Source organism: Leucoraja erinacea, chromosome 17 (genome assembly GCF_028641065.1).
Source record: "Leucoraja erinacea ecotype New England chromosome 17, Leri_hhj_1, whole genome shotgun sequence".
NCBI classification, from domain to species: Eukaryota; Metazoa; Chordata; class Chondrichthyes; order Rajiformes; family Rajidae; genus Leucoraja; species Leucoraja erinaceus.
In genome coordinates this window covers 4450337-4477667 of record NC_073393.1, presented here as the reverse complement: position 1 = coordinate 4477667, position 27331 = coordinate 4450337, and the positions used below count along the sequence as shown (strand labels likewise).

Here is a 27331-nt window from a genome sequence, read left to right as displayed (position 1 = left end):
AAAAAACAAAGTGCTGGAGGAACTCCGCGGGTCAGGCAGCATCAGTGGAGGGAATGGACAGATGATGTTTTGGGTCAGGACCCTTGTTTGACAGAGAAGGTTGCCCCCAGATGAAGGGTTCCCCACCCAAAACGTTATCTATCCTTGTCTTGCAGACACTGCCTGACCTACTGGGTTCATTCAGCTCTTTGTTTTTTGCTTTTAATGTTGTTGTATATATGACATTATTGAATTAAATACAGATTTTCACCACTGATTTTCTCGCAACCGATGGTTCAGCACCTACTTTAATCCACACACAATCACATGAAATCTCCCCCCATTGGGAACCCCCACCCCCGAAAATGTGGCGCCCAGGCTGGGTGGGGCGGCCGATCTCAACCTCTTCGGGACTTCCTTGGGCAATCAACGAGTCTCCTGCAGCCGGGGCTCTGGAACTCTGGCCCGGCCAAAGCCAGCAGATCCGTTCCATAGTTGACATCAGAGATTGGCTTTGCAGATCAGAATCTCGGCCCATTGGTGGCCTAGGCAGACCGTTGCAATACCATCGGACTTGGACAACGTGACCTCTGTTGGTCCGGCAAAACGGATAATCAAGAAAGGCCCTGGAACAAGGACGTCGGAGATGGACTTCATCGATGGACTTTGCCAGTGGTGGGCTTTATCATAACAGGTTTGGGGCTTGGGTGATTTCTCTCCATTTTAAAGGAAACTTAATGGGCACATACCTGCACACACTTAGTTGGCAAAACCTAGTGACATTTTTTCTCATGACTATTTAACATTAATTCAACGTACAGCCTAATAATGAAAGGGAAACATTCACTATCAAGGTTGCAAAACATTAACATTTACTATTGACTCATCCATAATGACAGATCAATTCATCTTCAGGAAGTGTTATTGGGGAGAATGGTGTGTGGGGGGAGGTAAAATTAAGAAGAAGAAAAAAATAAAGAGAATATGAACAACAAATTAGAAGAGACGACAAGCAAAGTGCATACAAGTTGTTTTTTTTCACCTGCAGAAAACTAACAGCCATTAGGAATAGACTGTAGGAACCAATCCCGCCTGTGAATACTTCGTTTAGATCTCTCTGCAGCAAGAATTGCTTTAGCACCAGAACCAGGCATGGCAGCACAGGAAACTTCTACAAATAAATTAGAGGTTTATTAGATGTCATCTGATCAAAATAATGATCATCCTTCATAGAAATCTGAAATAAAACACAAAGAATGGCCTTGTGTAGGAAGGAATTGCAGATGCTAGTTTAGACCAAAGACAGGCACAAAATGCTGGAGTACCTCAGCGGGTCAAGCAGCATCTCTGGAGAGAAGGAACGGGTGACGTTTCGGGTCGAGACCCTTCTTCAGGCCTGAATATTCAGACTGAAGAAGGGTCTCGACCCGAAACATCACCCATTCCTCCTCTCCAAAGATGCTGCCTGACCCGCTGTGTTATTCCAGCATTGTGCCTATTTACAAAGAATGGCCTTCATTCTATATATTAAAAAATAACATTGCTTCTTTTGCAAATTATGTGTTTACTATTTCTGTGTCTTCTCCCTTAATCCCTTCTCCTTAGTTCTTCCTGCACATTTTGTGAATGAATTCTTTTTGCATTTTTCTGGTTTAAACTCTGCGTATTTATGAGGATATTTAATCTAATTTCCTAGATTACAATTAGGGTCTCTGGCGCTATAAGACAGCAACTAAACAGCTGCACCACCCGTAAAAATGAAATCTATACCAAATAAGTTGCAGATTTTCATACCTTGATAAATTCACGGATTAGCTGAGCAGCCTTTACTCCGTTTTGTACATTGAAGCTGATATCCACTTTTACTTCAGTGTAAGAATCCATGAGTTTGATTATCGGTACCTGATGTAGCCAAAAAAAAGTGAAACCAAAAATCACGTAAATGAATTAACTCAAGGAATCTAAATAGTGAACTAATTTCTTTAGAACATAATTCTTGACAAAAAGTATTAGTTGACATGCATATTGAGTTGTGACTAAACAGCGTGACATTACTGAGTCATATCAAGAAATGCCGAATCGCTCCCCATCCCCAACTTAATCAACAGCCAAGGTAACGATAACCAAATCTCATACATCAGCCATTTCAGTTCCTTACCAATGTACAAACCGTCCCATGAATTCCCGCACACTTGGGTCATTCCAGTTCTTACTCACTGGTTACAGTTTAAATATCATGGCAAAGTGTGGAATGGGGTTGGTATGGTTGAGCGCTGTACTGACGGGAATATTGCAGCTTATCTTGGACCCAGCCCCATTTTAACAATTAGCACTTCAGAACCAGTTAAAGTATTCCACCTGAGGCAGGACGGAACTTGTGAATGACATGCCCACGATAATAATCGGATCATAACAAATTATTTAAGAACATCGTACCCAACACAAAGTAAATGCAAGATAGACACAAAAAGCTGGGGTAACTCAGCTGGACAGGCAGCATCTCTGGATTGAAGGAACGTGTGATGTTTCGGGTCCGGACCCTTCTTCAAACTGATATTCACAACTAATCATGAACTTGTAGCATTGATTTCTGCAAGCTGGCTGGGGTTTATGACTTTAAAAATAAAATTTTGAACGTTAAGATATTTTTGTTTTGTTCAATATTAATAAAGTAGTAACATTTTACCATGAGTCCTGCTGTTGGTTAGAAAGTTGGGGTGGGGTGGAGGAGGAGCCTCAATCATCAAGCAAGAGCAGCAGGCAAGGCTCCGAGAAGCCAGGAGATAACGCCACAACCTTAGTAAAGACCCGATTCATCCAACACAGTCAATAAGAAAAGGTTGGTATTTGTTTTACACATGGATAGGAATGGTGTACACATGGTGAAGAATAGATTGGATGGGGATGGGGAAAAGAGTGGATGGGGAAAAGAGATAACCACAGAACTGAAACAAAACATGAACACGGCCATTTATACATCCCCTAGCAGTAGCAAAATGATTGGGTAGAGTATTGTAAGTGAGATCCACTAGAGAGTATGAGACCCCAGGGTAAATATTTTTGAAAATCATGCAAATGTAAATACACACAAATAGAGGGCAGGACAGTGGCATCGCTGGAGGGGAATGGTGAGGTTTCTAAACCTCCATATAAAGGCAAACGTATTCACTGTAGCCATCCCTACAAAATGGGATTGGTATTCAATCGTTTTTCTGAATCAATGGATAGGAATGGGGGCGGAGTCACAAATAGTTCAAACAATAAAGGTGAAGAATAGCAAAGTTTATTTTTGAACGGGGATGGGGCAAAAGAGATAACCAACCGAATTGAAATTAGCTTTAAAAAAATGAATATGATTTTTTATCTACATCCCCTAGCAGTGATTTCAAATATGATCTAGGATCCAGAGCTCTGGCAAATAAGTAAGACCACTAGTAATAAAAATATGAACAGATATGATAGTAAATATTTTATGAAAATCAAAGCTACACGTATCAAATACATAAATACTGAAAAAACAAGAACAGACACAAACAAAACAGAAGGGAGATGGGGGGGGGGGGGGGAATAGGTGCAATGCAGCAGGGACAGGCAGCATCTCTGGGAGAGAAGGAATGGTTGACGTTTCGGGTTGAAACCTCCATATAAACCCCCAACAGAAAACGTAATTCAACTGTATTTTCTTCTTTGCCCTGCTACATTCCATCAGGGAGGGGAGAGGGCAACCAATGATGCGCTGATACCCTCGCCTGGCAGTCAGCGTCAATCTCTAATTTTTATGAATCAATTTTTCGAAGAGTAAGCAGCAGGTTAGAGTCCAGGTTGGGGAGGACCCTCAGGAAGTCACAAATAGTTCAAATGACTAATGTAAGGTAAGGACAGCAAATTTTGATTTTTTGAACGGTAGGGGGAAATGACCCTCCTGAGTCGACAATGAGCTTTTTTTTCCTGGTGTTTTTTTTTTCTGCAACAAAGGATAGTTACAAAAACCGTAGTGTATTAAAATTTGAGCTTTAAAAAGTCGTAGGTGTAGAGACAGATAAGAGGGGGCTGACACAGCCCTGTTTTTTGTAAGTCTCACATTCTGGGGCCGTTTGTGACAATGTTCTGGGGAGGCCGAGAGTGACCAGTTTACCAATGAGGATCATGATCTGTTGAAGGCTGAACTAAAACCCAAAGAGCATCTGGCGTAGCTAGTGCTTCACTGGCTCAGCACAGAGGGAGAGATTTGTAGAATCTACTAAAATAAATAGTCCTTGATGTAGTGTAGCAGCAGTGTATTGGATTACTAGTTTCAACAAGTTCCTACGTGGCCTACCCTTGGCTTTCAAAATAAGTGGCTACAGATATAACACATGCATTGGCTGGGATCTTCCAGAACTCAATGGATCTTGTCATGGTCTGAGTGGACGGATAGCAAATATAATTATTTTTAATAAAGGATGGAAAAGATAAGGCAGAGAACTACAGTTTCAGGATGAGTGATACGCATTTTAGGACTCAGTTAACAAACAAATTCTTCACAGGGCGTCTTTGCAATTCTCTGCCGCAGAGGGCTGCAGAGTGAGAGAAGAAAATCTATAAATGTTTCGACGATAAAGGAAATCAACAGAAAATGGAAATGAAGTGTCAACAATTATATTTTTGAAGCATGGAACATGCTTAAAGGGCTACAAACACATTCTTGTTTCTTTCACATACATTTTTATGCCTGAAGCCATTCATATTTAAACGGGGCACGTATAAACAGAGAGAGGAGTCATGAAGGGAGTTGTCAGGTTTACAACAGACACGAGGTGAGAAATGCGGCCTGTTTGTGGAAGCACTGAAGGCAGCGAGCAGCAGGCGAGTCTATGCTGAGTTTGAGAATGAAATTTAGAATAGGGAGCGACGATGAGAGTTGGTAACTTATGCCACTGTGATTGGCATTGATGGAAGTGGTAAACGCCTTGAATCCCGAAGAGACAGACTGAGAACACAAGCAATAAAAAAAAGGAATGAAGAACTGGACTCACCATTGCTGATCAATGTGACCAGAATCCTGTCTGCTCCTGTATGAAGACCTTTATACATGATGACATTCTGCAACTCTTCATCTGAAATCTTTCAAGCCTTCCTCTGTAAGACTGTTTAACATTCTTTTTATGACCTGGCAAGAAATACACTTGCCAGCTGTCCTGAATTCTGCCACAAATACCTCCAGGGAGGCACTTGAACATTGAGACAACCTTTCCCCTTATTCTAGCCATTGCCAGTGTCTTGAAGTAGCAGAGTCAGAAACAAAGAGTGTTTGAATACAGTGAACCCAAACTAATCACAAGAGACCCACCTCCATTATCCCTCATGTTGGTCAGATGGCCAACTCTCCACTTGAGAGTTAGCCATTCTGGTGATGTAATTCAGGTCCATAGCCTGTCTCAACGCTCAGCGCATTAATCCTGTGCTTTGTAAGAACCAACACCCCTTTTATTGTGCAGCTGGACTGATTCTTGAACCACACCACATCTTATGCCTTGCACTCTTTACAGCCTTCTCAAAATAAAGTGTTCCACAAAAAAAAGTAATCAGGTACTTACAGTTGCTTTATCCAATACTTTCACAGAACTCTCATCAGCTACACTGTGTTTCCTAAGTGCTTCTTCCAAAGTCCACAGTGGTAAAATCTCCCATTTCCCAAATACCACTAAGTCAATATCACTGAATAGTAAAGAATGAAGAACATTAGTGAATTACTGTTAACTCCAGCTAAATATATAAATCTATTGGAAAAAAACACTCTAGAATTTTCATTATGATGTAGACATTTGAAGACCAGAGAAGGCAAAATGAAAGCATTTCAAATATTTGCCAAGATTTGGAAACAAATAAGACACAAATGCATCAAGCTAGACCAGTTCTGGACATTCTCCAAATTTAAAATGGCACATGTTAGCAACGGCCATTATCTAATTGACTGAAATCAGGCAAACATTCGTCTATGTTCACCTACAAACTTCCTGTAGCACAAAACAAACAACTTTTATATATGCTGATATTTACATTCATTCAATTGAATTGAGCATCTTTATATGAACATGCCAATGCTGTCAAATAATTTTACTTGCTTTTTGATTTTTCCTGTATGACAGCTTTAACCACAGAAAGAGATCTGGGGTGAACTAAATTAAAGATGATAAAAATGTCATAACATTTATTTTCATGGCTTCAAGCCTTACAAAAAGCAGAAACATTTTTAGCATCTTAAGCTTTCTTCCAACCCACATTTTCTCCATCCAAGAGGTTGGTAAAGGGACGCTAATATACTCAACATCATCTTTCTTTCTTTCCCTCAAAAAACATACTTACTTTGAAACTTCAACTTAAATTTGATTTCCTTTAAAACAAAAATTACTCTGAAGAAAGACTGCCAGTCTCTCTCTCTCTCTCTCTCTCTCTAACTGGATGGTTGCAAAGTTTTCCATCATAGTTAACTTTACAGATCTCAGCATGTCAGATCAGCATCTGTGGAGAGAGAAACAGAATTAACATTTCGGGTTGATGATCTTTCATGATGGACCCGATGAAACATCATCAACCTAAAATGTTAACTCTATTTCCCTCTCCACAGATGCTTCCACACTTACTGAGTATTTCCAGCATTTTCTGTTTTGTATCAGATTCCAGCATGAACAAAAAAAATTATCTTGTAGGAATAGGACTTTGTATTAAGGAGTCTTAATATCCAACTATGAACAAATTAATGATTAGTTAACAGAACTGGTCAACAGCAAACGGGTATTAACACAGGAGTTCCGTCCCAATGTCAGCTCAGGACCACCTGTGATATTATACTAGTGTTGGTCCTCGGGTTTTCTCCTGGCTGGCTCTATGGCGCTGACTACTAAACCATAGCAGTTGAAGCACCAGGTAACTGGGTCTTTATCGTGACGGTTTTGATTCATAAGTTCATGTCAAAGAAGTAGAAGCAGGCCATTCAGCCCATCGAGTCTACTCTTGCCATTCAATCGTGACTGATCTATGTTTTTCTCTCAAATCCATTCTCCTGCCTTATCTCCGCCTTAAAAATATCCAATGACTTGACCACCACAGCCGGCTGGATCAATGAATTTCACAGATTCCCCGCCCTCTGGGGAAATAAATCCCTCCTCATCTCCATTCTAAAGGTACGTCCTTATAATTCCAAGGCTATGCATTCTGTTTCGACACTCTCCCACTAGTAGAGACATTATCCAAGCCTTTCAGTATTTGGTAAGTCTCAACAAGATCACCCCTCATCCTTCTAAACTCCAGCGAATACAGGCCCAGTGCGATCAAACGGGCAAGTACAATTCCTGCAAGTGTATTTTTGTAATCAATTACCTGGAGAGAAATATATACAAAGCAACGTAGCACTGGCAAATACTTTCAAAGGAAGAATGAGCTGCCCTACAAGTTAAGATAGGAGCTCTAATACTCATTCTACAACAATGTTGCATCATATCATCTGCCCCTCACATACTTTATTGTGATGAAGGCAAGCCTTATTTACAATTCATTGCACTCATCTATTTCCTACAGCCTCAGAAAATCTTGCACTTCAGCTGGGCATATACATTTAGTGGTTGGTTTGGGTAAATTCATGGACTTTTATCACAACAATGGAAGGTAAAGCCATCTAGGTTGATGAATTACTGACTTTCACAATAGCAGGAGTGCCAAAGACTGCACATGCTTTGCTCTGGCAGTTCCTAAAGACAACCCACTCAGCAGTCTCATTCTTGCAAAGAGGGAGTATTCATGTATTAGTCAGAGATTCACCAGTACCAGCCACTCACTGGACAAGTCAGCACAATATCTAGACTATAATGCTTGACCGTAAGCGCTACAATGCCAGAGCACACTTTAAATTGACAGTTCAGTGTCATCGTTGCCTTCTGTGGAACACAATTCCACTCTGTCTGGTATCTTATTACCCTCACCTCACATTCAGAAAGATCAGCAAATGAGTCGATTTTTCATGAATATCGCACAGCTCTAAGCATGCTTTTTTTTTTTTTTTTTAAAGCAAGCCCATGACAGGCTTTTCACTAATAACTTGTTACCTAATGGCCCTTTTACTGCCTTTATTGCTTCTCCTTGCTGAATACTAAAGGCCAATAATGAGTTGGCTCCTTAAAATATCACGGTGGAGCCTTGTCGATGATCCTTAACTTCCATTCCCTCTCCACCCAGTGATGTATTGCCCTGTAGTGGGTTGAGACACGTTAGATGCACTGTTTTATTTCTCTCTCCACAGACCTTCTGCTATGATCCTGCCCAGTCTCACTCACCACACTCCTTTCCATCAACTCCATCACCAATTGTCATGTCATCTGCGAATGTACTCCTATGTCCCGACCACAAAAACAACTCGAACAAAACCACGCTGCCCACCTCTGATCAAACTAACTTCCCAAGAATAGACTCATCCTGTCCCTTCGATGTCTCCCAATAATTTCCCCCATCACTGACATGAGATTAACTGGCCAGTAACTACCTGGCTTATCCCTGCTTGCTTCTTGAATAAGGGCAGCACATTTGCTTTGCTCCAGTTGTCTGGCGCCTCACTTGTGACCAGAGAAGTCAAAGAATAATCACAGAGAGACAACAGAATATTCTCTCCAGGTCTCATGTCTTTTGCCATCCATGGCAGCCTGGGATATATCTCATTAGACCCTGGTCATTTATTCACCACTTAAGCCGTTAAGAGTCTTATGCTACTTTCTTTTCAATGACATGTTCTAGAATTTCCTCGCTTCCCTCCCTGCATTATCCAACTGCAATATCCTTCTCCTCAACAAATACTTCCATATTCATTCAAGACCTCGCTTCGATTCTCTGGATAAGTTTGGCCTCTAACAAGCCCTCGCCTTTTCCTAATTACCTTCTTCCCCATATAAAATGCTATAGAATGTTCCTTAATCCTGTCCACCAGTTATATTCCATGTGTCTTAAAGGCCTCTGCTTGTTGGCATTGAGTTTGAGAATTCAGCAGTTGTTCGTATCCCAGCAAGTTCAGAGTACTCCAAAATACTCTTGATTTCTGTCTCATGTAGATGATGGAAATATATTGGGAAACTGGTGGCAAGGCGGTTGCTGGACAACATTGACCTCCAGAATGTTGACGTTGAAAGATGTGGCAATAGTAACATTATTAAATGTCAAGGATAAGTGGATAAACGGTTTTCTCATCAGGGACAGCTTGAAACTCGTGTGGGATGAACGTTTTACTTGTTTAACCAGTTGATGCCTAAATGATGTCACGGTCTTGATTCATGCAGACATGGGCTGCGTCATTATCTGAAGACATGCAAACAAAGTTATCCTTGCAGCGTCAAACATCTCTGTTTCTGACCTTAGGTTAACTGGATGGCCACTGGTGGTAAAGCAGCTGAATGCAGTTGCGTCCAAGGCACTGCAAAGCGAAACTCTTGCAGTAGTATCCTCGGGCTGGGTCAATTAACATCCATCAACCATATTCATCTTCCATTCTGCTGGGTATGATTCCCATTTAACTTTACCAGGCAAGCTTGATGCTACATTGTCAAGGGCTTGCATTTTCTCTTCAGCTCTGGAATTCAGTTGCTTGGTCAACATCTGTTCCAAGATGTAAAGAGGCATGAATCCCAGTGGTCCTGGTGAAATCCAAACTGAATATTGATCAGCAGTTGTAGATAAGTGCTGCTTCACAGCATATTGAAGACACCTTCCAACATTTTTTTTAATTGATTGATGATAGATTGATAGGTCATTAGTCAGCCAGATTGGATCATTCCTGCTTCTTATGGGCAAGAACGTACCCCGGTAATTTTCCACATTTGTGCTACTACATTTCAAAATTTACATCTAAGCTATGCATCCTGCACAAAACGTATTTTATTTCATATTTCATTTTTACAGTACTTATTCCGCAGTATTATAAAATACAAAATGTAAAATTATTTCTCAGAAGCAGTCCAGACACCCAATTTTAATTGTCTGATTTTGATATTTATTTTTTCACCATGTAATTGCTACATTTTTTTTAAATGCCTGCAGTATTTTCCCAATTTATTTTATCCATGCTGAAAATGTATAGTTCTTGCATGGAGTACTTCTTGAAATAGTCACTTTTACTTAAAAGGACATGACAGACTATAAACTTTACATCATTGAAAAACACTAAGACACACAAAACATTATATGCCATTCCTATTCTTGCATTCAAACACAATGCAGCTTAATTAGCAGGAACATTGCCAAGTGCTCTTTAGATACACAAAAAAACAAGAGGGTGACTAGGAAGAGGACCTGGAGGATAGCAAGATTAAGGAGGTGTAGGCTGTTATTCTAGGAGATGTTGATATCAAGCAGGTGGTAGATTTGGGCTCTCTTGAAGAACATCTCAGTGGGTACATCTCCAGCCCTGGTGGGATCTATCCCATGTTATTTGAGAGAGGCAAGATAGAAGATTTGGTGAGTTGGTGAGCTGCGGGACTGTTTGTACCACCGCCCGGTGGGGAATCGCCTCAGCGCAGAGGGAGCAGAGGGAGAGACTGCAACCCTAAGATTTTTGCCTCCACCACAGTGAGGAGGTGTTTGGAGGACTCACTGTGGTGGAAGTTAATTTATGTTTATTGTTGTTATTATTGTATCATTGTATGTATGACTGCAGGCACGAAATTTCGTTCAGACCGTAAGGTCTGAATGACAATAAAGGAAATTCAATTCAATTCAATTCAATTCAATTCAAGATTGCTGGGGGCTTGGTAGGGATCATTGCACCCCCCTCAGTCTCTGGTGGGATCCCAGAGGACTGAAGATAGCCAATGATGTTCCTCTGCATTAGCAGGGCAGTAGAGGCAAACAAGGAAATTATAGGTCAGTGAACCTCACATCAATGGTAGGGAAATTATTGGAGAAGATTCTTAATAAAAGGATCTACTCGAATTACCTTATTAAGGATAGTCAGCAGGGCTTTGAGCAGAGGAATGTTTTACAAACCTGACTGCATTTTCTGAGGAGATGACAAAGATAACCGATGAAGGAGAGGCTGTGTATGTTGTGTACATGAACTTTAGTAAAGCTTTTGACACGGTCCTTCATGGTAGGCTGATCCAGAGGAGTAAGGCACATGGGATCCAAGGAGACTTGGTATATTAAGATTGAAAATTGGTTTGTTCATAGAAAGCAGATGGTAGTGGTGGAGGGGTGCTATTCTGACTAGAGGAATGATATTCCATGTGTTCTGTTGGAAATTATTCAGTTGACAATATGCATGGGCTGATTAGGATATTTGCACAGTTTAAAAAAAATAGCAGTTGTTGATAGTGAGGAATGTTGTGAAAGAAATAAGTAGGTAATGGACCTGTTGGAAATATGTGCATAGAAATGGCAAATGAACTTAATGCAGAGAAGTGTGAGACATTACATGTTGAGATGTCAAATGCAAGAGCATGGTATATAGTAAAAGGCAGAGCATTCATATATTGAGGGATCTTGGGGTGCAAGTTCAGAGCTTCCTGAAAATGACAACACAAGTAGTAAGGGTGCTTTTCTTGCGTGGTCAGAGTGTCAGGTATAAAAGCTGGGAAGCCATGTTGTGTATTACATTTTGATTGGGACACACTTGGAATGTTGTCTGCGGTTGTGGTTGTTGCATAACAGAAAGGAGGTGGAAGCTTTGGAGAGCATGCAGAATCTTTACCGGAAAGCCGCCTGGATTAGATAGTGTAGCTATAAGGAGAGGTTGGACACATTTGGATCATTTTCTCTGGGCCTTTGGAGGCCGAAGAATAACCTGACAGAAGTACAAAAAATTATGAGGTGCTCAGATGTAGTAGACATTCTGAATCTTTTCAGCAATTTTGAAAAGGCCAAATACTAGATGGCGTAGCTTTAAGGTGAGAGGGGGAATATTTTAAGGAGATTTACACGGCAAGTATTTGGTTAAACACAGAGTGGTAGGTGCCTGGAACATGCTGTCACGGGAAATTTTTAGAAACAGATTCAATAATAATGTTTAAGAGGCATTTAGACTGACAAATGAACAGGCAGGAAATGGACCATATCCCAGCAAATGTACAGTTTAAATTAGCTTCATGGCTGTCGCAGACACTGTGGGACAAAGGGCCTGCCCTGCACTGTTCCCTATTGTGTTTTATATTGCATGCATTCCCCAAATCACATTTAGTAATTTTTTTTTAAAGCAAAGATTTGAAAATGCTGAAATTCTGAAACAAATACAAAAATGCTGGAAATGTTCAGCATGCGTACTGTGATAAAGAGAGTTAACATTTCAGATCAATGACCTTTTACAAAAGATTCTGCTGAAAGATCAGCAATCTGAAAAATTAACATGCAAGGTATTTTTCTATTACTTCTTTGGTCAGGCATAACAGTATATAACTCAGTCACCATAAATTAGAGTCCTAAATCATACAGTCTACACCAGTTCAAGCTGCACCAAGTAATTAAAGAACATTATGCCAGTGATTCACTGTGAACAACAGCATAGGACACCTGGCATTTTTATTTAACTTAAGGAAACCTTCACATTCATCCTGATTGTTCCCATCTTCAGTGCTTTGTTCAAGCCCAATTGAAGCTTCCAAATTTGTACACTGATCATTAGATGAGCGCTTAGTATTAAACTGTTAACTTCTACAACTTGTATTGTTAAATGCAAGTAATTGTGCTCAGAGGTGCATCAGGGGATAGCCACAAATACTCACCAGAACAACAAAAAAGGCACTTTCACAAGGCGATTGACAGCTTGGTTACAGAGGTGGATTTTGACCCATTTTAAAAGGAGAAAAGGGAGAGGGTAATCAGAGGGTGGTGAATCTGTGGAATACTTTGCCACAGAAGGCTGTGGAGGACAAGTGAATGGATATTTTAATGTCAGAGATTGATAGATTCTCGATTAACACAGGTGACATGGGTTATGGGGAGAAGGCAGGAGAATGGGGTTAGGAGGGAGAAACAGATCACCCATGATTTAATGGCAGAGTAGACTTGATGGACCGAATGGCCTAATTCTGCTCCTGTCACCTATGGCCTTTTAACAAACTTCCCCAAAGGATGACTAAGCAGTTTAAAAAACGGATGCAAGAGGCGACATGCATAAGTAAACAAGATTCCAGCCCTGTACATTCCATCATGAAAATCATTCACTATCAGTTACATAGCGTTAAAAGTGCCCGCCCTTATCTTCGGGCACCTGCCACTAACTCCTGTCGTCTGTGCAATGTAGCATACGATTACTCCCATGGCTAACTTTCCATACTCTTTGCCCAAATAAATCTAAACTAATCATTTCCATACTCTCTCCTAGGGCAAATTCCACTTGCTTACCACTGATATCCTCACTCAACCATATTAGTTCCTTTTGACCCAGCACTTTAAATTTATGATTCATATTTAAAACTATTCATGATTCTAGCCTTCCCTTTTTTTTTAATCACCCAGTGCGACCACACGGTTGGCTCAAACTTTGATCTTGTTCACTTATACTCATGCTTTAAACTGCTTCGTCATACTCTTGGGAAATCTGGCTCCCTCTTGTGCAAGAGTGATCAAATTCTGCTGCTGCACCCAAGGCGTTAAACACTTTATGAATTCACCTTTTTTTGTTTCTCAGGTTCTATTTTTTAAGTGATCGATCCCCTGATGCAATGCAAATTGTAGACGCAAACAATTTAATTCATAAACATCCCACGATGAACTGTGCACTTATCTAATGGATAGATTTATTACACAGGTGATTAGCATTACATGTTTGACCTAGTATACGAATAATTTAGCTGATCAGAGTTGGACAACAGCTGCATTTCCAAGGAAGCAACAGGGCGATCAAAAACTAAAGTTAATGGGATCATAATTTCCATCTTGTTTACTAAATCCCCAGCCATTGCATGTTGTGACAATTTCCCTCTGGGGATGAGTAAGGTCTTATCGCATCGAACCGTCCCAGTAAAAGTGGCAAGATCAGATTTGGCTATGATGTGCTACCACACAAGAACGGAACTCACTATCAAAACATGGAGGGGACGGGGGACACAATTTTTTGCCGGCTGTGCACACATGCGCACACTTACTCTCGCGCGCGAGGCTTCGGAGGCTCAATCCAGCGCTAAATGCAGCTCAACTGCCTGTCTCACCGGGTTAACTAACAGCCCTGTCTGGACTGACGGGATACCAGCGCTGCTTCTCCGCGCTGGCCATATTGCCCGCAAGCCCAGGCAGGTTAACCTGGCAGGGATGTCGCCCACCTCTCAAAACATGGGGTGGGGGGGGGGGGGGGGGGGACACACCTCAATTGTGTTTTTTGCAAGTTATTTGTAATATTGTTCTAAATTTGAAAGAATAAATAAATATAAGAGACACAAAGTGCTGGAGTAACTCAGTGGGTCAAGCAGCATCTCTGGAGAGCATGGATAGGTGACGTTTTGAGTTGGGACCCCTCTTCAGACTTTATATTTTATATTAATATATATTTTTTAAATTATAAACATAAACAAGTCATAAACATCAAAATATATTTAGAAATAATGAAATAGTGCCTAAAATCTGAACTAATTTTTTCCACATTGTAAAGTTTAAACAAGGATCAATTGCAGCTATTGCCTGTAGATTAGTTATCAACATCAAAAATTAACAAAAAATTACAAATACTTTCCAAATGTTACCTTGTTGGCAAGTATAGGCCTGTGCTAAAACTTCCAAATATCTGCACCTGAAATGTAATGATTTAGCATTAATAAAATCAATGTACATTAAAAGCATATTTGAAAAAGTAGAATCATAATACAAGCAGTTGCTAACTTAACCGTTACTGCCCACTAGTGGCTACATGATAAAATAAAACAGCGGGGGGGGGGGGGGGGGGGGGGGGGGGGGGGGCCATCCAATATCAAACTGAAAATTTTAAGCAGATGCTGTGACCATTTTCTGGAACACAAAATACACAGATTACAAACTAGCACGAAAGAGTAAACAAAGCATGATTGTTCAAGAGTTTCCAATAGAAGCAAATGTGTTTAAACAAAAGGCAAAGCAAAATTGTTTAGCAGTAAATTACAGAAGAGTCTTCAATTGTACATTAAGGGCACCACAACATCTCCTCCAAATTAATGCCTCTTATTTAATTTAGTAATCGTTAAAATTAAAGTTAGTACCTCTCTGTAATGCTCACCTCTGCACTGGGCCATAGTTCTTTAATGACATTTTCTATCCTTTCAACAACTTCCATCCGCATTTTAGCTTCCTCATGATCTTGGTGACATGTAGTTATAGAAGTCAATAATTTCTTCGTGAAGTCTGAAATGTTACGAAAAGATATTAGAGAAACTGCAGCAAATTACTAAAATAATCCAACTATGAAATGTGTTAGCAATCTCGGAGCATCGTTGGGGATAAGTTCATACGTGATAGGAGCAGAATTAGGCCATTTGGTCCATCAAGTCTACTCTGTCATTCAATCATGGCCGATCTATCTCTCCCTCCCAACCCTGTTCACTTGCCTTCTCCCCATAACCCCTAACACCAAGGGTCAAAAGGGTTGGAGGAAGGCAGGAGCTGATGCCACAGGATTACAAGCAGGAAATATGTTTGGTATGAAAGTGAAACTCACACTTCTTCAAGTTAGATTAAAAACTAATTGTATATCCATTTGCGTATTCGCATATTCCTACATGTGCTATTCACTTTACTTCCTGTACCACAGTGACCTATTCTTAAACATCAAGATTGCTTCTGTTCTAATTCACAAATGTCTACCCCAAGTCCTTACAATTCAAAATTAGATTTCCTTGCTGCATCCATAATCTTTTGGTTGTAATTTTAAGCTTCGGGTTTTGATTGCTAAGAAACGGACGGTTTCCAAAGAAACAAAAGAATGAGGCCAGAGGAGGAAGAACAATCAAACAATGATGAACTGTATCAGGTACAGAACACAACAGTTAGTAGAAATCTAAAACGCAGTTCTGAACAAACTGGAAAGGCAAATTCTCTGAAACTGTTGAAATCAACTGGGCTGCAATTTGCTTAAATGGAAGATGAGGTACTGTTTCCTGAACTGTGTTAAAGAGGTCAAAGAGAAATCAAGGACTAAAGCAATGAAGAAACTGAAATTCATCATCTATTTGACACTTTGGTCTGAACATGGCTGCAAATATTCAGCTCTGTCATCACTCATACTCAGAACCCCACAATTATTAAGGATGGAGATGAGGTCAAAAACAATCTCTTTCCTCAAGCTGTTTTATTATCCACCACCATTCACGATGAGACACAGCAAGACTCAACAGCTTTTATCTGATCCAGTGATAGCGAGATCCCTTCACTGTCTGTTGCAGGCTGCTTTTGCTGCTCACATACATGGAGTGCTGTATTTCAGCTTCACTTATTCACCTGGTGTTCCTCTAACAACCTGAAAACAATTGGGCCTTACAAAATATGACCTCAAATAATTCCGTCAACAATGTTTTAAGTGTTCTTTTGACATTACCTGAATCCCCTTGGTTATCAAATGTATTACAATACACACAATAAAATTCCCCTTCAAGCTGTGAGTAGCACAGATGTGTTTAAGGAAAGCAGGAGGAAGAAATGAATAGAACAAAAAGAAAACTGCTGGAGCAACGCAGTGGGTCAAGTCAAGTCAAGTCAAGTTTATTTGTCACATACACATACGAGATGTGCAGTGAAATGAAAGTGGCAATGCTCGCGGAACAACAAAAACAACCAACAAAACAAATTATAAACACAATCATAACACACATATTATTTTACATAATAAATAATAAAAGGAAAAACGTTCTGTACAGTTAGTCCCTGGTGAGAAAGGCGTTTACAGTCCGAATTGCCTCAGCATATCAGCATACTCAGCGGGTGCAGCACCATCTATGGAGCGAAGGAAATAGGCAACGTTTCGGACCGAAACCCTTCTTATGTGCTGGGAAATCGATAGTCGATGTTTCAGATCGGCCCATCTTCAGATTTAAGGGTTTTGGCTCAAGAATCCAGCATCTGCAATCTCAGATTTAAGGGGTTTTGTCTCAAGAATCCAGCATCTGCAATCTCTTGTCTCCAGAAGAGAAAGGAATATTTTTGTTTGCAATTAGAAGGGTAGGATGCCACGCAAAAGGCACATTAGCTCAAATTGCCTTTCATTTAAAATGTAACATTCTTGTAGTCGCACTCATACTGCATGGATACAACCTCTTCGGCCCATCTCAACCATGCCAACCAAGCTGTGTCCCTTTATTCCGAAAGATAAACACAAAGTGCTGGATTAACTCAGTGGGTCAGGCAGCATCTCTGGAGAAAAAAGGGTCAGGATCCCTTCTTTAGACCCGATTTGCTTACTTTTTGACTCATAAGTAGCATTTGCATGGAAAATGCAAGACAAATAAAAATTCCACAAAATATAAAAGTCTGATTGCCATGGAACCGTATATTTGAAGCTAGCACCACCTATACTGTACTGTTATTTATTTTAGAAATTGTGGAGTGGGTGAAGCACAGAGTGAAAGCACAAGATTAAATTTACCTCTCCATGGGGAGAGCTCGATGTTGCCACAACCAGAAAGTATGAATTTTATTAATTTTAAATATTAATGACAGAGGATTAACATCCATATTGCAAAGAGAAGTAGAATTTCAGGTGTTTTGCTCATGGATACTGCTGCTGGGAGAAATACAATGAAGAAGTCTGATACGGGTCAGTTCATGTTGCTCAATTCTATGTGTTGATTGGGGAAGTCCCAGAAGACCAAGTGAACATCTCTCTATATTCTTTTGGAGACAAGATCAGTCATAGTATTGAGTCATGTTGGGAGGTCATGTTGTCGTTACATAGAACGTGGGTGAGGCTGCATTTAGAGTATTGTGCTCAGTTCTGGGCACCATGTTATAGGAAAGATGTTGTCAAGCTGGAAAGGGTGCAGAGACGATTTACAAGAATGTTGCCTGGGCTCGATGCTGAGCTACAGGGAGTGGTTGGGCAGGCTAGGACTCTATTCCTTGGAACACAGGAGGATGAGGGGCGATCTTATAGAGGTGTACAAAATCATGAGAATAGATCAGGTAGACGCACTGCGTCTCTTGCCCAGAGTAGGGGAATCGAGAACCAGAGGTTTGTGGTAAGGAGGGAAAGATTTAATAGGAACATGAGGGGTAACTTTTTCACATAAAGGGTGGAGGGTGTATAAAAGGCTGGTGCACAAGTTAAGAACTCATGATAGTAGAAGGTGCATTGGCATGGAATGAAGATTGGTCAATACATAGAAACCCTTCAGAATAAACAGGTCTTTTTCAGGCGAAAGAACGTGATTAGTGGAGTGCCTCAAAGATCAGTTTTTGGCCCTCAATTATTCACTATTGGAGGAGGGTACAAGGTGACAATAGGTGCAGAAGAGAGGGCATGTGGTGCCAAGAACATTGCCATAGGATTCAGATAGGTTTAGTGAGCGTGCAAAAAGTATTTAATGTAAGAAATGGCAAGATTCTGCACCATAAAGAGAAATATACAGATTGCAGATGATGAATCTAGATGTTCTTATGCAAGAAATGCATAAGTTAGCAGGCAGGTGTAGCAATGAGTTAGGAAGGCAACTGGATATGTCTTTATTGCAAGTGAACTGAAATTTAGAAACAGGGAAGTACTGTTAGTTCGACAGGATACTGATGAGGCAACAGCTGAAGCACTGTGCACAGTTTTGGTCCCTTATTTTTTTAAAAAAGGCATACTATATACTAGAGAGCGTATAAAAGGATTCAGGCTAATTCCGGGAATGAGAGGATTGCCGTATCATATGCAACTAAAAATATTATAAATTCTTTGTAGGTTAGAAGAATAAGGGATGATCTTACTGAAACAGATGAGATGCAAGAGAGAATGTTTAAGAAGGAACTGCAGATGCTGGAACAATCGAAGGTAGACAAAAACGCTGGAGAAACTCAGCGGATGAGGCAGCATCTATGGATCAAAGGAATGGGTGACGTTTCGGGTCTGAAGATGGGTCTCGACCCGACACGTCACCCATTCCTTCGCTCCATAGATGCAGGAGTAATGTCAGGTTAGATTTCGAGACATTTTCTCTAGCAGAATAGTCTCTCCAACAAGGGGCATAGTTACAAGATTAGGGGTGGTCATTTCAAAATGAAGTGCGCAGGAACATTTTCGCACAGAGGGTAGCGAGTCTCTCAAATTCTCTACCTTGAAGGGAACCGACCTATAATAGAGGAGGCCTGGGGTAGATCAGCCATGATTATATTGAAAGCAGGATTAGACTCCTCAGATCTTCAAGCCTGCTCTACCATCTCATAAAATCATGGCTGATTGACTGTTATACACATTCCCACCTAATTTTGGTAACTTTCCACCCCCATGCTTATCGAGAATTTATCTAACTCGGTCTTAAAAATATTTAAAGACTATTTCCATGCCTTTTAAGGATGAGGACTTATGACCACCTCAAAGTAAACAAATGTATGCTTCATACCTCTTAAATGGGCAACTTCTTGCTTCTAAACACTGCTAGATTGTCCCACAAGAACAAACATCTTTGGCATATCTACCTTGTCAAGGTCCACCAGAAACTTAAAATGTTTCAATCAGGTTTCCTCTCAGTTTTTAAATTCCAGTAGATAAAAGCCTAACTTGCCCAGTCTTTCCACATACAGCTACATGTGCATTCCAGTATGAGTCAAGTAACATATGCCAACCAATGCATCATTTCCACATAAGGAATCCAATATTGAACAAAATGCCAGATGTGCATTCCCCTATATAACTGTAACCTGAGAAGCAGGGTCAGTCTGAAGAAGGGTCCCGACCTAAAAAGTCACCTATCCATGTGAATTACTTGACCATTGAGTTATTCATTAAGAAGGTATTGGTTTAAACCGAAGATTAAATAAGCTGGAGATCCAGGCAGCATCTGAACAAAATGGGTGTCGCGGGTCGAGACCTTCGTCAGACTGGTTAGGGATCGGGACAGATAAAGACAGTGATATAAAGAATGAATAATATGAGTGCGATGAACCAGCATCTGAGGGTGAAAATGAGGGGAGCAAGGGAATGCTGGGGCTAGTCTGAAGAAGGGTCCCGACCTGAAAAAGTCACCTATCCATGTTCTCCAGAAATGCTGCTTGACCCATTGAGTTATTCCAACACTGTGTAAGAAGGTACGGCAGATGCTGGTTTGAAACCGAAGATTGACATAAAAAGCTGGAGAAACTCAGCGGGGCAGGCAGGCCCTGGTCCCCCAACCAACCCATTCCCCAACGCAATCTCCCTCACCCGTACCCAATATTCCACTTACGCCCATCAAATCCATCTCTTCCGTCTCTGCTCTCCCCCCCCCACCATGCTCTCGGTCCTCCCTCCCTCCCTCCCTCTCTCGCTGCGGTCTCTCTCCATGAGGTGCCCTCTCTGAGGCGCTGCCCGTCTCTGGGTGCGTGAGGCGCTGTGTCCATCGCCTGGGAACGGGTGTCCAGACAGCGGGGCGGGGCTCAGTGCTTCTCCCCACCCCATCTCTACCACCCCATCTCCCTCATCCTACTCCCATTCCCTGCCCCAGCATCTACCCAGGTCGTAGAGCAGCGCCAGGGCCTGGTTCTTGTGCCCGGCCTTGGCTGTTGGCAGCCGAAGCACTCAAGGACCTGGCCCTCTGAGCCGGGCTCTCTGTGCTATGGGCGGGGCGAGGGCTGCCGAGCCAGAGCTGCCCGCAGAGCACAAAGTGGAGGCTGTGCTGCAGGATGGCGGTGGCCGGGTGGCCCCCGAGGCACTGGTACACCTTGACCAGGGCACGACTCCAGCCCTCAGCTTTGCCGCTGCCTGGGATCCAGTCTAGGCCCCGACAGCCGTTGCGGCCAATCAGTACGGTGACAGAGCCAGGAAGGGGCATTGCCGTCCCGGCGACTCCCCTTCCTGACTGACAGGAGAGGAGACCAATCTATGTGGAGGTGACTGACAGCAATCTGCGCGTGCACGGTTTTTAAACCTTAATAACTTTTACAATATGCCATAGATTGGAACGAAACTTGTTGCACTCGACCACAGGCGAATGGCGAGTAAGCAGGCTATCACATACCATTTTTGTGTAAATAGAAAAAACACACAAACCGGAAGAGCACAAGATCAGAGTTTTAGTTATGTATAGATATATATATATATATATATATAGCGTGGAAACAGGCCTTCGGCCCAGCGAGTCCATGCCGACCAGCGATCCCCGCACACTAACACTACCCTACACACAGTAGGGACAATTTACAATTATACCAAGCCAATTAACTTACAAACCTGTACACCTTTGGAGTGTGGGAGGAAACTGAAGCTCCCGGAGAAAATCCACGCAGGTCATGGGGAGAACATATAAATTCCGTACAAATTTAGTGGCAAGTTCAGCAGCTGAGTGGGAGTTAGGAAGGACTGCATCGGACATCCAGCTTGTCATCTCAGACTTCCGTTTTAGGCCATGTATGCACCGAAGTCTGTAACGAGTACACTTCCAACAGCTGGCAATGAACTCAGTCCAACCCACTGTGCGATCTGCAGACTGAACTTGGACTTAAATTGCATGTATAGAGCTCAGATTTCTAACCATGTACTTCATTTGCTGCTTAGCACACGGTTAGTGTTCCCATGATAGTCTCCCAAAGTAAATCATAACTTAAGAATGTGATATACTGTTGAATCAAAGGTGGCTTGTAGAAAAGTGGACAGAGAACAGGTGACAGAGAATTCTATAAAGAGTTCTGAAAGATGTAAAAGTCACAAATAAAAGATGTACAAAATAGTGATATTTTGATAAACTTATCATAGTACAGTGATTAATGGAAAAAGCAAACTTTTATTTTCCATTAACAAGCGATAGACATAAGGTTAACTTTAATCTCCTACAGGGGTTTTACTCTCACTCACCAATATTCCAGTTACAAAGACAAGATAGTTTGAATCATGAGCATAACATTCTGCAAATGCTCCTCAGAGTGCGTAATTTGTTTTAAAAAAGTGATAATCTGTCCAAAGCAATGAAAGGGACTGGTTTTTACCAAACTTCGAAATCGAGCAATGCACCAGAATATTAACTCTATTCAGCCACACAACTAAGAAATTAAGACTAAGAACATGTAACTAATATTTTTTATAATGAGGTGAATATTCAGTTACTGTGAACATGCACCAGGAGCTAGGAGCTTACATCCTTTACAATTGGGTTGCAAAAAAATGTTCAAAAGTTAAAAATTGACTTACAAGAAGATAAGTAATATTTCGTAAATATCTACATTCAAGATACCAGTAACAACTGATCATCGTCTCCCGGTAAACACACCATAATCATTAACCAACAACTAATTCAGTTAAAAGTATCTGATTCTCAAACTCTCCACAGCAAAGAACAAATCATAGGGACAGGAAAGCAGAGTTCAATCAAGAACCAAAACACTAACATTTGTAGGTTACGAGCCTTCGGACAGAATTGGCTTTGATCCTTAAACCGTTTTTACAGACTGGCAATCCAATATTTTTTTAATGCTACTGAGTTTTATACATATCTTTTCATTTAATCCACAGCTGGAATTAAAATTCAGATCAGTCTGAAGAAGGGTCACGACCCGGAAAGTCACCGATCAGCCCGAAGAAGGGTCTCAACCCGAAACGTCACTTATTCCATAACTCCAGAGATGCTGCCTATCCCACTGAGTTACTCCAGCATTTTGTGTCTAACCTGGAATTAAAATGTTGACCAAACCCATGACCCATAACAATTTTAAGCTGTTGTTTCTTGCATCTCAATCCTTGACCCTAACTGAACACCCTCTTCACCATGCACCAAATGTTTGTGGTGGTCAGAGTTGGAGGGTCAGGGAGGCAGTCAGATGTGCAGGCAGAACCAGGTACGAGTAAAAGGATTGAGTATGTGGCCAGACTCAGGAGCTGGTGACTGGAGAGCTGCTGGGATGGTGGGCATGGCAGCATTGTGGAAGGCCCCAAGGCCTGAGCGTACATGTGCAATGCATGGTTGAGGGTGCACATGCCAGCAGTTTTGTGTGTGCCAACCACTGTGTGAACATTAATACCCATGTAGCAGAGCCTGGTCTCCAGACAACTTGGGTCTTCTTGTCCATTGATCAAGACCTTGCTTTGTCAAGCACATGTGACAGGTGATGTTAAAACAAACTGTGCCCAGGTAACCTCTGGTCCAGAGTATAATGTTCAGGAACCCCAAAGGCAATCCCAACAGTGGCCCTGCATGTCATTCTGCTATCATGGTTTTGGCACTCGGACATCAATATAGTTAAATTGAGTTATACATGATGTGCAAGCATTGGTCTTGGCACCTCAGCGACTCCCACGGTGGAGTTAATGAATGCCTGGTGACCCTTTGGCTTGGAACCAACACATTGTGCCATCAGTACAAACACCCTAAGCCTTTGTTTGGAAGAATCCAAGGAAAACTACTATTCCGCCTTTCAATTTAAAAAAAACTTTGTCCATATCCTTTTGGGAGACAAAGTGAAGCAACAATGAAGATCAGCACTAGAGTGGAATGGGGTGAGTCTTTCTCCCAGACAAAATGCTTTGTCAGCTGAGTCTTTCTCCCAGACAAAATGCATGGACTCATCGTAATGAACTCCCTGCTTCAACAGCAAGGCAAGCACAAGATGTCGAGACAATGCCCTCACATCCAAGCACTGTGACCTTTTAGATTATAACACTGTCCGATAGGGACTGCCCCTAATAGGGGAAATTATGGTATGACTGACCACTGCCAGATCCATTCTATTATCTCCATTAACTGCGAACAATCTTCTTTCACCCTATAAGCACTGCAAAATGCCCACAGTTTATGGCTACCCTGAAATCAACCCCTATTGTCACCAAAGAAGACTCTCAAGGGCCTGACCCACTTGGGTGTCATTTGCACGTCATCCTAAAAATTGGTTGGCGCGTCGTGAGGCATGGTGGCCTATGAAGTGACGCGCGGTGCCCCAGGATTTTGTGAGGCTCAAAATCCCCACTTGTCACCTGCGTGACATATCCTTTGCGCACGCTGACGTACTGACCGCGTATGTATAGCGCGTGGTGACGCATGGTTATGCACGAACGTTGCCAACGCCAATTTATTATGCGTCAACGTCCGTAACCATGCGCCGCCTGTAAGCTGCTGGCGCTCCATTTGCATGTCATTTGAGCATCGCACCACGTGACCACATGGTTATAAAGCGCGCGTAGTTTTGAAATTTTTTCACCATAGCATCTCTGATTTTCACTGGGAAAATCCTTGCAACAGAGATTGGACTAAGAACGAACGACATCACAAATGGCCCCCAAAAGAAGCAGGGCCCTCAAGAGCACTTGGCACGTGACTGTCGTATTGCTAGACAATTTTCGCGTGACAGTCGTGAATTCCTCAGCAAATTACTGGGATTGATTTGATAGAATAAAACCAGGTGATTGCATAGATACTTAATCATATACAAAAAGGTGTTCCATGATTGGAAACTATCTTTCCTCATGGGAAAAGAAACACCTTTGTGAGCATCTAAAGGCAAGAGTCCAGTCCAGCAAAAAACAAAAGACATAAAGAACAGTTTGAGATGGCTCATGAGGCTAGGCCACTCTGCTGACTTGACATGTATGGATTTATCAGCACAGCAGAATCAACATGGGTGAATTTAAAGACTGACACTACCTGCTGAAAAGAACAGTGACTTTCTCAAACACGACTCAGTCTTCATACAAGTAGACACATAGAAACATAGACATAGAAAATAGGTGCAGGAGTAGGCCATTCAGCCCTTCGAGCCTGCACCGCCATTCAATATGATCATGGCTGATCATCCAACTCAGTATCCACAAAAAGCTGGAGTAACTCGGGACAGGCAACATCTCTGGAGAGAAGGAATGGTGGTTTCGGGTCAAGACCCAGAGTCTGAAGAAGGGTCTCGATCCGAAACATCGGCCATTCCTTCACTCCAGAGATGCTGCCTGGCCAACTGAGTTATTCCAACTTTTTGCGTCTATCTTCGGTTCAAACCAACATCTGCAGTTCCTCCCAACACAATTACATATCCTTGTCGACAACTGCCACTCTCATTAACAAAGACTGGACTTTAAAAAAAATGTTTAACCCTCAAGTATCATAATTACTCAGTTATTGCCTTAAAAAGTAAAATCATCAAAATGTATATCAGTAATACACATCAGTATCATCAAAATGTGTCACGCACATTAGCTTTACATAAATCAAGCAGCAAAGGAATAAATTAGATTTCATTTTTTAACTGTAAATGTTAAGCATTCAATGTAAATTAGAGTTAAATGCAAACTAATGAACAAATGCATCATGAATCAGATTTGTTTAATGATCCAAGGGCAGATTTTTCATATTCTGCTGCGGCATTCGTGAAAAAATAACTCCAACTTTCTTTCAAAGCCTTGAACTTCCCTTCACTCCAAAGTCTACATGTGCAAATCTGCCCTAGCTCAAGGACATTAGATTTTCTAAAGTGATAGATAGCTGCCTGCTGCTACCACGTGGGTTGAATGAAGTTCACTAATTATATCCACTTTCAATCATTTGGGGAAATTATTTTACAATATACACCATACTTTACTTGACCACTTCACTTCAAAATCAAGACCATTACTGTAAAAGTTCCAAAAGAACATTAGATATCCAAAAATAGGCATGGAAAGTGACATTTTAACTGGCACTATAAAGGTGCCATGCAAATACACTCAAATTTGAAGAGCCACTAAATGAAAGCTGTCAAATTCATATAAATCGTACCTCACTTTACAATGGCCACAAGGACTAAAATACATAAATCACGACAGATCAGAATTTGGCAATATTACCAACTCCAGCTACAAGGAAAAGTCGATTAAAGGTTTAAAGAGGAAAGCCCACATGCCAAATCCTTATTTATGAATATTAAACAGAATTCTTGATAGCAGTTAATGGATTTGCATGCAATAATTTCCCCGTCCTTAATACAATGAAAGATTTATTGCACAATCAGAACAAAATAAGTATTAGTCTTTGTACAATTAAGAACAAGCAAATTCTATCTTTACATTACAGCTCTTCAAATCAAATTTGTATGACACCCTTACAGTCCTGCACTATTTCTACTTTGTAAAGGAATAATTTGCTGATAAAGACAACTTTAACTATCCATATTCCTTCATTTACATTCAATTTTAACCTATGCTCAAGAAACCGTATAATATATATATTATATATATACACACACACACACACACACACAGATATAAAATATATGCACGTGTGTACGTGCATTTATATTAAATAGCTTCCCAGTCCTCTTTTGACAGTGCACCTGTAAATCACGGGCTGCCATCTGCAGTATGGGCTGCATTTATAGATATGGCACCACCGGAGCTGTCCTCGGGAAGGATTTACGAAGTCCTCCACAGCACCACCACCCGAATTAGCCTTGCGGTGGCGGAGCAGCCTAAAGAGGAGCGGCCTTACTTACCCCAGCACTCCCTCCCTGTAGTTGCGGTTCTTCCAGGGGGTCCCGCTGTAGGGGCCGCTCGACACCAGGCTGTAGTTCAAGCCGAAGGTGCTGGCCTTGTTGTCCCGCTTCCTCTTGTTGCGGTTGCTGTGCTCGGCCTGGCCTTTCCTCCAGCCCGCTGGGGCGGCAGGGCAGTTGTCGGCGCCCGCTTCGAGCGGTAGGAAGTCTCCCTGTGGGCCGAAGTCGCCCGCACCCTGGCCCTGGCCCTGGCCGCCGCGCTCCCTCAACATGGTGTCCGTGGCCGCTGCCGCCGCCGCCACACAGTTGTTATTATTAAAGAAAAGATTCCTCAAGCCTTGCGTCGTCTCCCAGATTTGCATCCACAGGACGTTGGCGGGTCCGAGCTGTTCTGGCTGGAACCAGGCGATGCGAGGATCCATCAAAGGGGAGCCGACGGTACGGAAGATGCACAGCGCGGCTCAGCCCGGCGCAGCCTTGTCACAGGGCCCGTAACCAAGGGGCCGCCCCACAGATAATGGCGGCCGCTCGGCTCCGCTCGGCTTCGGGGCTCCGCTCGGCTCCGCTCGGCTTCGGGGCTCCGCTCGGCTCCCGTCGGGCTTCAGCTCCCCCCGCCCCTCCTGCGTTCGGCTTCTCTCGGCCGGGCCGTGGCTGCTGCGCGCACGCGCATTGCCCTCGGCTCGCCCCCACCTTCGGCTCGGCTCAGCCCCGCGCACGCGCATTGCCCTCGACTCGCCCTCCCTCGACCGCGCGCGGCTCTCCGCGCACGCGCACGAGCGCCGCCCTCCTCCCTTCGGTCCCTCCCTACCGCCCCCGAGCGGCCGGCGATGGGCGG

At 42.2% G+C, this 27331-nt stretch overlaps 1 protein-coding gene across 1 annotated transcript in view; it reads right to left on the bottom strand.

Annotated features, from left to right (window-relative positions):
* The window catches only part of tent4b (terminal nucleotidyltransferase 4B), a 42212-nt gene extending 15193 nt beyond the window's left edge, over nt 1-27019 (bottom strand). Inside the window, 7 exon segments of the mRNA XM_055648406.1 lie at nt 1022-1150; nt 1774-1881; nt 5556-5676; nt 14667-14713; nt 15173-15247; nt 15249-15297; nt 26500-27019. Coding sequence (XP_055504381.1) covers nt 1022-1150; nt 1774-1881; nt 5556-5676; nt 14667-14713; nt 15173-15247; nt 15249-15297; nt 26500-26918 — 948 coding nt within the window. The 5' untranslated portion in view covers nt 26919-27019.
* Between the last annotated feature and the right edge of the window lie 312 nt (nt 27020-27331).